Source organism: Giraffa tippelskirchi, chromosome 6 (assembly GCF_054371585.1).
Source record: "Giraffa tippelskirchi isolate mGirTip1 chromosome 6, T2T-mGirTip1v1.2.pri, whole genome shotgun sequence".
Taxonomy (NCBI): Eukaryota; Metazoa; Chordata; class Mammalia; order Artiodactyla; family Giraffidae; genus Giraffa; species Giraffa tippelskirchi.
In genome coordinates, this window is record NC_137280.1 from 83,288,526 (window position 1) to 83,300,494 (window position 11,969).

General features: G+C 50.7%; 1 protein-coding gene and 1 non-coding gene across 9 annotated transcripts in view; one reads left to right on the plus strand and one right to left on the minus strand.

Annotated features, from left to right (window-relative positions):
• KLHL26 (kelch like family member 26) overlaps positions 1–11,157 on the minus strand; it is a 29,675-nt gene extending 18,518 nt beyond the window's left edge. For all 8 annotated transcript variants that reach the window (XM_081496021.1, XM_081496018.1, XM_081496024.1 and 5 more), the window contains exon 1: positions 11,054–11,157. In XM_081496021.1, the coding sequence (XP_081352147.1) occupies positions 11,054–11,130 (77 nt within the window). In that variant the 5' untranslated portion in view covers positions 11,131–11,157. The remainder of the gene's footprint in view (positions 1–11,053) is intronic.
• On the plus strand, positions 8,473–8,574 carry LOC145511791 (U6 spliceosomal RNA). Its single transcript, XR_014058170.1, has one exon. It is a non-coding gene; the product is annotated as a U6 spliceosomal RNA (small nuclear RNA).
• Positions 11,158–11,969: the final 812 nt, after the last annotated feature.

Genomic DNA, 11,969 nt, shown 5'->3' on the forward strand with positions numbered 1-11,969 from the left:
GGGAAGAGCTCAACGGCTGGGCTGCTTGGAGAGGGGGCTGAAATCACCCTGGATGCGCCCCAAAACCCACTCCGCAGAGGAATGTTAGGGAAAGGCTCTCCTGGCCATGGGGGATGAGCTGTGGGAGTCCTGAGCAGCCCTCTCTGGAGGGAGACAGGGAGGGGCGGGGGAGGAGTAAGGGACTGGAGACTGGGGTTAACAAGTGTTAAGAGCCGTCTGCACAGCTGTGGAGCGGCTACCACAGGAGGAGGAGGAGGAGGAGGGCCCCAGCCCCCACTTCCCCCTGCAGGCAGCTGGACGCGGAGAGCAGCAGGACACTTTCTCATCTTCAGCGCAGCACCGTGATTCTGGCCTTGAGCCCCACGAAGCACACGCACGAGGGTGATGCCCACTGGCTGCTCTCTAATGGAGGCGGCTTCCCTGACAACACACCTGAGAGTTTCTGTTTCTCTGCCTGAACCATGGCTCACCGACCCACTGGACGTGAGTCTGAGCAAACTCCGGGGGATAGTGGAGGACAGGGAAGCCTGGCGTGCTGCAGTCCATGCAGTCGCAAAGAGTCGGACACGACTGAGCAGCTGAACAACAACATCCCTGCCATTAATTCAAATCAGGAGAAGAAGAGTGACCCTGGCTCAGCCAGCCGTGGGGGGCTGTTCCAGAAGCCTGCAATCAGGCCAGCTCCTCTGGCAAATCCATCGCAGACTGTGGGGAGAATACCTGCTAGGTTGTATCAGAGCCCCCACCGTGAAGCCCTGCCCTCAGGGAGCGCACATTCTAGGGGACACGGATCCTTAAGAACACAGAATGGATCATGAGCGTGGGTCAGAGAACAAAGGGGCAGGCAGCGGGGTCATGGTGGACAGAGTGGCCAGGCCCCAAGGAGGCAACCCTGGAGCTGTGGAGTGTCCTCGACAGGTCACTCCAGCCAAGGGAGGGTGAGGTCAAAGGCCAGGAGGGGCGCCAGCATGCCGCTGGAGGCACAAGCTGTGGAAGTCTGGAGAGCAGTGGCAGGGGCCAAGGGGCTCATGTGGAGAAGTGGACTTTGCTCTGACATTGTTCTGCGAGTTAGGAAGCCCCTGGCAGGTGTCAGGCAAGGGAGCAGCCCAGTCTGATGCCCGCCTTGGGAGGGTGCCACCAGCAGGAGTCGGGGGACGGGACGCAGGAGGGCAACAGTCAACGGTGGCTCAGGGCAGGATAAGGAGAAGGTGGAAGAAAGAGCCGGAACCAGATGTGGTCAAAGGTGGAAACGTCACCATGTGCCAGTGGATTAGAGGAAGAAAGAGCAAATCAGTGTGTGTGTGGTGAGTGCTCTCGAGGAGGAGGTCAGAGGGGAGGTGGGACTCGAACTGGGAAGGACCAGGTCCTGGCTGTTGGGAGAGCAGAGGCATGAGGACTTTCCAGGAGAGAGGGGGGAACTTGAGCCCTCCAGGCCAGATGTCTGTCTCTGCTCCCTGCCTCCTCTGGTTGCTCTCAGACAGCAGAGACGCTCAAGCCGAGTGGGGCCTCCTCCTCCTGCCTGGGGGCTACCCCTCAGCATTCACTCTTTGGTCCATGGCAGAAGCCTGAGAACTGGTGACTCCCCGCCTGGCTGCCACCATGGGTTAGCATGTCACACAAGTTCAACCTTGAATCTTCCCCAAACCCATTCACAACTCACCATCGCCACAGCCTCCCACCTTGGCCCAAACCCGTTCATCTCCCGCCAGAAGGATCCTTCTGAAACATGAATCTGACCCAGGTGCCCCCTCACCCAAACCCTACGCCAGCCCCTCTGCCTCCCCCTCCTCCCTCTCACCTTCTCCAGTTCCTCTCTGCCCTCAGGATCCCTAAAAAGCCAGGTTCCTCCACCTTTAGAATCTACACTTGCCACTTGCCTGTACCCAGAAAACAGTCCACCTCCAGAGCCTCCCCTCCCCCAAGCTGGTGGCTCTAACTTTGAGCCTCTGGTCAACCTCATTTGTAAGGGGGTTCCCAGAACCTGCTGGAGAAGACAGGAATCTCCAACTCAGCCTCGGGATCATTTATGGCAAACGTGGGGAAATGACGGCTCACGAGTTTCACATGCTGGGGTGTAAGCAACCCACATGGGCCCACCCCCCTCTGTCCAGGGGCCCCACATGCCCAACACCACAGAAAGCAGTAGGTACACAGGAGGCAGGTGACAACTGCCAGCAGAACACAAAGGTATCAGATGAGTGCTGAGCGCTGTCCACAAGAGAAAGGAACTGGGCACGCTGGGAAGTTGCCTTCCCTGCTCCCTTCTCCAGGACCTTCAACCCTGAGTCAGAAACATGCTCAAAGACCAAAGGGCGGGAGTGCAGAGAGGTCCCACTTTAAAGCAGGAGGAGGAGACAGGCACAAACCTCCGACCTGGCCTCACTGAGCTCTCCCATGAGGATCAATAATAAAAACATAACCAGTTAAGGAAAGTGGGATGACATACTGAACCCGCTCCCTAGAGACGACACAATGATAGTGGAGGCTAATAAAACCTTCCTACCCCATAAGTATGGCCGATAACAAGAAGGCTGTCCCCTGGGGGTTGCAGCTACTGGCTGGAAGCAGTCCAGCTGTGAGATAATCAGGCTGCACAATTCGGGGCGAAGTATGCAGAGTTCAGAGCTATTTCACATCGTGAGCTCAAGGGACCCTGCTGGCCAGAAGGTGAGGAAAGGGGCGCCTCGCTCCTAGAGGTGGAGCTGAGCTGCGTGGCCCGGCTCCGAGCGCCTCCACCTCTGCGCTCCCTCTGGCTCGCCCCAAACTCAACTGCCCCCACCCTCACACTCTGCCAAGACCCACCAGCTCAGGCTCCACACTCTGTCTCCAGGGCCCAGGCTCACGTGGTGCCATCTGTACTCATGCTGCTGCAGAAGCAGCTCAGACTTGACATGTTCCATTCTCCCATTGGCCCTGCTACATGGCCACCAAGTAAAAATCCCAGTGTCCTTCAAACTGCTCAACCCAACTACCAAAGACTGAAAATTCGTATGTGGAGACCTATTCTCTGATGTGATGGTATCAGAAGGTAGGGCCTTTGGGGGGTGATTAATTAGGTCATGAGTATGGGGCCCTCATGAATGGGATTAGTGCCCTTATAAAGTGACCCCAGAGAGCAGTGTAGAGCCTTCCACTCTGTGAGGACACAGCAAGGAAAGTGTGTCTATGAACCAGGAAGTGGCCTCTCCAGCACCAAATCTGTCGGCGCCTTGATCTTGGACTTCTCAGCCTCCAGAACTTTGAGAAATAAATTTCTGCTGTTTATAAGCCACCCAGTCTATGACACTCTGTGTGGCAGCCTAGACTAAGAGACCAGCTTTCTCTTCCCAATCTGCCACACTGGCTCATTAACAAAACCAGCCAAACACCCCAGGGTCCCTTCGTGGCCACGTGGGCAGTGGACAGAATGCTAACTGCATGAGAACTGCAGGACCACATTGCCACCTCCACGCTAACACACACACATGTGCAATATGCTGGGTACCCTTTGAACACTTTTTGAATGAAGACTCTAACACCCAGAGGGTTGCAGACATGCCCAAGGCATGCAACAAGCATGTGGGTCTCATGAGGTGCCTGATGCTGCCACATCTCCCAGAATTCCCAGGAGCCCCTGTCTCTGAAGGGTCAGACTCTGGCCTTTCCCTCTCAGCTGAAAAGATGACAAGGCCAAAGGAACAAGAACCTTCTCAGAAGGCCAAATCATCCTCCAGTTTTTCACACAGAGGTTAGGGAGGCTGGACTCCTCCAGACCCTTGGGGATGTGTGGAGAAGATCTAGGGTGCAGCCAGAGAGGGCTGGTGAAGGAAGTTTAAACAAGCAAAAGCCACCAAGCCAGGAGCAGACGCCACGGCTGAACTGGGCCAAACCCACTCACGCGGTATCCCAGTTTGACTTCCCAGGGAAACACCTGTGGCTGGTGTGGCCCTCAACCAGACACTTGTGCCTCGTCCCTTAGAAGCGGTGTGAATCAGTGAGACTGGGCCCCATCCAGACACCTTTAGGAACGATGGGCTGAGGAAAGAGGAGTGCCAAAGGCCCAACGTCTGAAGAGCCTCTGTGGCAAGAAGGCTCCTCCTGAATGAGCCGCCGGGTACCTCACAGCAGTGGAATTGTAGTCGCGGAGGTGCAACTCCCAGGAGAGCTCCCCCTCCTTCTCGCAACACCCCACAAACCTCCTCTCTCTCTAGGAGTCTAGACCCCCGGCAAGGGCCTGAGGTGGAGCTGGGAGGGGGGCTGCCGCAGAACAAGGATCTTTGGTGTGACTGAGCCTTGCAGCTAGGATCCCACCTCCCCTCAGCAAGCCCCCAGCTAAGGCAGCCACGCTCTGTCCATCCTGAAGGTTCAGCTTGGTCATTAACGGGTTTTTTTGTTGATCCCTCGAGATAGGAAGGAAAGAGAATAAGCTTTTCTCTTTCTTTTTCCTCCCCACTGGTTGCAGAAAAGTGAACTTGGAACAAACAAGTTACGTAATGCTGGGGGTGTTGTTGGGTGGGGGGAAAACGCCATCACTCCTAAGGACAGTTTTCCGAATTGTTGGGACTGTTGGAAGGGCTAAGGGAAAGACAGGAACCGCCCCCACCCCTGGCCAAATAACAAAACCCTTCATGGGACAACAAGGCAGATGCAGGCACCACCTGGAAAGCTGGGAAACCAACCATCCTCACAGACAGGGCCAGCCTCCCCCCAGTCCTTGGCAGCCCCACAAGTCTCCCCAAGAAGACAAGGAACGGACGTGACCACCTAGAAGGGACTTCCAACCAGCCAGACTGCAAGCCCTAGAGAGCTTTTCCACACTCCATTCATTCATCCATTCCTCCCACCCCATCCCTCCCTCAACCACATTTTTTGAACACTTCCTTCCTCTGGGCTGCCCATGCTCCAGGCATACAAGACCAAGAGTACACAAGACAGACATGTTCTCCACCCTCAAGGCATTTCCACTAATAAACACACCAAGTAGTGTTGAGTGGTGAGTGCAAGTTCCAGGACACACAGCAGCCATAGGACCCAGCGATTCCACTCCTGGTACATACACCCAAAGAAGTGAACACAGGTGTTCAGACAAAAACCTATATATGCATGTGCATAGCAGCATTATCCAAACCAGCCAAAAGGTGGAACCAAGCTAAACGTCCTTCAACTAGTAAATGGATAAGCAAAATGTGGTATGTCCACACAATGGAATGTTACGCAGCCATAAAAAGAAATGAAGTACTTATATATATGACCTTGTGAATGAACTGTGAAAACATTCTATGGAGTCAAAGACACTGAAGGTTGCATATGGTATTGTTCTATTTATAAAACAGGTAACTTTATAGAGACAGAAAGTAGATGAGTAGTCGTCAGGGGCTGGGGGAGGGGGGAAGGGGAGTGACTGCTAATGGGGAAAAGATTTCCTTTTCGGCTGATGGAGATGTTCTGGAACTAGACAGAGGTGATAGTTGCACAACACTGTGAATATGTTGGATACCAATGAATGGTACACTTTAAACTGGTGAGTTTTATGTTACATGACAGAAATGGTATGGATCTAACAGAAGCAGAAGATATTAAGAAGAGGTGGCAAGAATACACAGAAGAACTGTACAAAAAAGATCTTCACGACCCAGATAATCACGATGGTGTGATCACTCACCTAGAGCCAGACATCCTGGAATGCGAAGTCAAGTGGGCCTTAGGAAGCATCACTACGAACAAAGCTAGTAGAGGTGATGGAATTCCAGTTGAGCTATTTCAAATCCTGAAAGATGATGCTGTGAAAGTGCTGCACTCAGTATGTCAGCAAATTTGGAAAACTCAGCAGTGGCCACAGGACTGGAAAAGGTCAGTTTTCATTCCAATTCCTAAGAAAGGCAATGCCAAAGAATGCTCAAACTACCACACAATTGCACTCATCTCACACACTAGCAACGTAATGCTCAAAATTCTCCAAGCCAGGCTTCAGCAATACGTGAACCGTGAACTTCCAGATGTTCAAGCTGGTTTAAGAAAAGGCAGAGGAACCAGAGATCAAATTGCCAATATCCGCTGGACCATCAAAAAAGCAAGAGAGTTTCAAAAAAACATCTATTTCTGCTTTATTGACCATGCCAAAGCCTTTGACTGTGTGGATCACAATAAACTGTGAAAAATTCTGAAAGAGATGGGAATACCAGACCACCTGACCTGCCTCTTTAGAAACCTGTATGCAGGTCAGGAAGCAACAGTTAGAACTGGACATGGAACAACAGACTGGTTCCAAATAGGAAAAGGAGTACATCAAGGCTGTATATTGTCACCCTGCTTATTTAACTTATATGCAGAGTACACCATGAGAAACTCTGGGCTGGAGGAAGCACAAGCTGGAATCAAGATTGCCGGGAGAAATATCAATAACCTCAGATATGCAGATGACACCACTCTTATGGCAGAAAGTGAAGAACTAAAAAGCCTCTTGATGAAAGAGGAGAGTGAAAAAGTTGGCTTAAAGCTCAACATTCAGAAAACTAAGATCATGGCATCTGGTCCCATCACTTCATGGGAAATAGATGGGCAAACAGTGGAAACAGTGACTGACTTTATTTCCCTGGTCTCCAAAATAACTGCAGATGGTGATTTCAGCCATGATATTAAAAGATGCTTACTCCTTGGAAGAAAAGTTATGACCAACCTAGACAGCATATTAAAAAGCAGAGACATTACTTTGCCAACAAAGGTCAGTTTAGTCAAGGGTACGGTTTTTCCAGTGGTCACGTATGGATGTGAGAGTTGGACTATAAAGAAAGCTGAGTGCCAAAGAATTGATGCTTTTGAACTGTGGTGTTGGAGAAGACTCTCGAGAGTCCCTTGGACTGCAAGGAGATCCAACCAGTCCATCCTAAAGGAGATCAGTCCTGGGTGTTCATTGGAAGGACTGATGTTAAAGCTGAATCTCCAATACTTTGGCCACTTCATGTGAAGAGCTGACTCATTTGAAAAGACCCTGATGCTGGGAAAGACTGAGGGCAGGAAGGGAAGGGACAACAGAGGACGAGATGGTCGGATGGTTTCACTGACTCAATGGATATGGGTTTGGGTGGACTCTGGGAGTTGGTGATGGACAGGCAGGCCTGGCATGCTGCGGTTAATGGCATTGCAAAGAGTTGGACACGACTGAGTGACTAAACTAAACTGAACTGATGTTACATAGATTTTACCCTAAAAAGCCAACACAACAAGGTGACCAGAAAAAGTTTTCCTGGGGCAAGTTGAGCTCAGGGGGTCAGGCAGGTGCCTCTAAGAGGCCATGATCTTAGAATGCAAGGATGAAGAGGAATGAGGTACAGGCAGGTCATGTACTGGTACAGCTGGTTTGGAATAAATGAAGGAACGAATAAATGACCAATCCTACAAGGGCCTCTACATCTCAGAAGGATCCTTGGGAGAATCTTGTGTGCTACAATCTCTCTCCAATTTTGATCTCCTTTCTGTATGCTCCATCTCACCGTATGAGGGATTCTTGCCCTTTTCCCACACGAGCATCTAAGGGATAAGACCCTCCCCGTATCAGCTGCTCCAGACAACAGATTTTTCACTGGGATGGAGGGTAGGAGGCAAATGAGCATCTCAGAGATGAGGGAGATATCTTTTAATAAAATGCTTCCAAGGGACTTCCCTGGTGGTCCAGTGGCTAAGACTTCGCCTTCCAATGCAGGGGGCGTGGGTTCAATCCCTGGTCGGGGAACTAAGACCCCATATGCCACAGAGCAACTAAGCCTGAAGGTTCCTTCACATCCAAAATTAAATAAATAAATATTTTAAAAAAGAAAATGCCTCCAGGACTTCCCTGGTGGTCCAGTGGCTATGACACTGCACTCCCCATGCAGGGGGCCCGGTTTGACTAAAAGATCCTGTGTGCCAGAATGAAAGATCAATGATTCCACGTGCTGCAACCATGCCAAACAAGGGGGAAGCCAAACAAATATTAAAAAAGAAAAAAAGAAAATGCCTCTGTTCAGAAAAAATTTCTTAGATATGAAACTAGAAACAAGATCCATAATGAAGAATGAGATAAAGGAGACCTCCTCAAGATGATAAACTTTTGCCCCATGAGAGATACCATTAAAAAAACAAAAAGACAAGCTACAGGCTGGGAGACAATAGTTGCAAATAGTATATCTGATAAAGGACTTGTATCTAGAACACGAAAAGAAGTCAAGAAGACAAGCCAAGTAAAAAATGTACAAAAGATTGGAAAAGACACTTTACCAAAGACCTGAGTGGCCACTGAGACCATGAAAAGATGTCCAACATCATGAGTTAATAAGGATATGCAAATAAAATCAAAATAAGATACCAAGGTACACTTAGAATGGCTAAAATTAAAGACTGGCTACATCCGGTGTTGGGGAGCAACAGGAACTCTTGCACATCGCTGGTAGGAAAAGAGTTAGGGTGCAGCCACTCTGGAAAAACAACTTGGCAGTTTTTTAAATTAAACCTACAAGTGCTTGCTTTGGCAACCCACATACTAAAATTGGAACAATGTTGAAATTAACATGGCCCCTGAACATGGATGACATTCAAATTTGTGAAGCATTCCATATTTTTTAATCTAATCTCAAAAATAGGAAACAAAAGTACAAAGATGTGATGAACTATTTTTTACATTTTTCTGGGATACAAAGGCCCTGCTTGTTAAGAACCTCATTGTTAAGGTGAAGGGCTACACCACAATGTGCTTCATTGATTTACTCTGCTGCTTTTGCTGTTTTATTACAACTCCTATTTGTTCATCACTCAAGTATTTGTGGAAAGATGTTTTGTATTTTGCCACATCATGATAATAATAGTCCTAGTCTGACTGGTTGGGTAATAAGTTTAAGTACAAATAAATAAAAGAACCATTTTACCTTGAAGAAAAAATACTTAAACCTGCACCTACCATAGGACCCAGACATTCAACTCCTAGAGGATGAAAGTGTATGTCCACACAGGGACTTTCCTGGTGGTCCACAGGCTAAGACTCCACACTCTCAAGGCAAGGAGCCTGGGTTCCATCCCTGGTCAGGGAACTACATCCCACATGTCACAACTAAAACATCCCACATGCTGCAACTAAGACCCAGCATAGTCAAATAAATAAAAATATATGTTTTTAAGAAAATTTTTTAAAAAAAGAATGTATATGTCCACACAAAGATGCATACCCAAATGTTCACTGCAACTTTATTTGCAATTATCAAAATGGAAACCACTCACAAGTCCATCAGCCAGTAAACAGACAAATAAATTATGTCCATCAATACAATGGAATACTAGGCAGCAGTGAAAAAGAATGAACTTCTGATGCTTGAGACAACACGTATGAAACTTCAAAAATATTCTGTTAGGAGACAGAAGCCAGACACAAGAAGCCATATATTACATGATTCTATTCATATAAAATTTTTAAAAAGACAAAACTACAGAGAGTGACAGCAGATCAGAGTGTACCTAGGGCCAGAGTTGGGAGAAGGATTGACTGCAAGGGGCTTGAAGGAATTCACTGTGGTGATGGACACGTTCTGAAAACTTGGATTGTGTTAATGGGTACATAACTCTATAAATTTATTAAGTCAAAGAGCTGTTCAGGTAAAATGAATGAATTGTACAGCATGTAACTAATTATACCTTGCTCTTGCCCCGGGTTATCCCTACTCAGGGCCCACAGCAGGGACTAGGGTTCGATGTTTCCTCTTATCTGTCCATTACATGCCATCTCCTGGTGGTCACCAAGTCCTATCCACTCTACCCCCTGAATGTCTTCCCAAATCTACTGATTTCTCCCTGCTCCCCACTACAGGCCTCTGAAGCCCAACTCAAGCACCCAGGTCCCCACAACAAGGACTGACTCTGTAACACACTAGTATTAACCACTTTATTGTTTATCACGTTGGCTGAAATTATTTGCTCCCATAAGCTCACAAGCAAGAAAAAGGCCAAATTACTTGCTTGGCCAGTCAATGGTAGCAGGCTGTCCTGGTGGGCCGGGATGAAGAGATCTAGACCATGCTGGCCTTGTGCAATGGGAAGACAGAGGAAGGTCTTGCATCGTAACACAGGTGTTCTTTCCCTCTGAGAACCCAGAACAATGCATATAAACACTTTTAATTGCTACGCCAATTCTGGAGTTCAAACAACCATTCTTAGGACTTGGCCAAAGATAAAGGAGGCCTCTCTCAGACCAAAAGGGGTGAATTCTTCCACCATGATCTGAGGGCAATACCTTGCTTCAAGTTCTTTGCCCTAGGGAGTGGGAATTTACACCCCAAGAGGACTAGAGGGAGGAGCTCCAAGATGGACCCTCCTCAAGTATTTTCTTTTTTAACCTTCAGACTTTAAACCATTCTCAGGCTTCCCAAGACCCACTTCAGCCCCTTAGGATCTCCAGAACCCCCAGACCCCTCCCTGCCTATCAGAACTCACTGGGACCACCAGCTTCTACTTTCAGATTCTCCCAGGTCCCTTGGGTCTTTTTCAGGCCCTCAGGTTCACTTAAGCCTCCTACTCCCAACCTTCCACAGTCCTCATCCACCCCAAATCTTCTCAGCACGTTATCAGGACCACCCTTGGAAACCTCAGGGTCCTTCAGCACCCTCCAGGAAGCCCTGAGCCTCAGCTCTCCCAGCTCCCCCAGTCCCCTCTTCAGAGTCCCCAGGACAGCCTCAACAACTGCAAGATTGCCTATGGCCCTTACTCAAGACCTCCTTGCTTCCCAGACCTCTTGGCATCTTCAGTTACTCACGGCCATATCACAATCAGGAATCCCTGGGATTCCCTTCAGATCTCCATGTCTCTCAAAGCCCTCTCTGGCCCCTAAGGACGCATGCAGGTGCCTGGAGGTCCCGGGGCCCCCAAGCCGCCATCAAATGCCCCATGAATAGCCCTCAGTCCCCCCAGTACTCCATGGCCACCTAAAGCCCGCAGCCCCCGTAAGGATCCTCGAGCTGGTCCAAGCCATCCCGAACCCCTCAGGACCCCCAGGACTCCTTATAGCCCACTCTTGCCCTGGGGCAGGTGCAGGTCCACCCTGCGGGCTGGGTCTCACCTGCTCGGGCGCTCGGGGCCCGGACCAGCGCCGAAGCTGCCGCCACCAGCGCCACCACTGCCGCCGGACTCCGCCATCTTCCCGCCGCCGCCACCGCGCGTGCTAGTGACGGGAACCGCGCGCGCCGGCTCGGGAGACCAAATCGCGGGGGGTGGGGCGGGGCCTGCTCTGCGGAAAGGCGGGGCCCTAGGCGAGGGGCGGGGCCGGGCCTGAGAAGGGAGCGGGTCCTGGCCCGGGAGAGGGCGGGGTCTGAGAATGGGCGGGGGAGGGCAAAGGCAAGAGCCCGGACTGCTCTGGGACAGGAGGGGCGGGGCCTGGGAAAGGGGCGGAGTCTGGGAAGCGGTGCTGGCGTGGGTCTGAGGAGGGACAAGAGATGGGTGGGCCAGGGAAGGGGCGGGGGGCGCGGTCTACGAACAGGCGGGGCCCGAGTAGGGGGAGGGGCCTATCTGGGAGGGGCGGGGCGAAGGCAACCTGCGCGTGTCCGGGAGTAGCCTCTCCGGAGGAGTAAGGCGACGGTGGGACGCGGGAGAAGTGGGTGGAGAGGGACGGAGTTCACTCACAGGAGTAGGAGCTGCCCGATGGTGAAACACTGCACTTCAGGAGCGGGGTCTGTTCTCGGAAGGGGTAGTGACGGGCCCCGAGCCAAGATGAGAGGAGGAACTTGGAGAAACTAATCTAAGAAATCTGAGACCCGCCCCCTCTTTCCTTCCAGGGTCACTCCCTCCCCAAGACCTCCCTAGGTCTCAGGAACTCACTTAGGGCCCAGGCCTCAGACTTCCAAGCTAGCTTTGAGTCCCAATCCTCCCCCATCTTCCCAGAGCCTCCTCTCTCACACCCAAGAATCTCCACCCTCGGATTGCGCTCAGATCCCCAAACCTCCTGCTGAACCCTCAGTTCTGGTTCCTATACCCCCAAA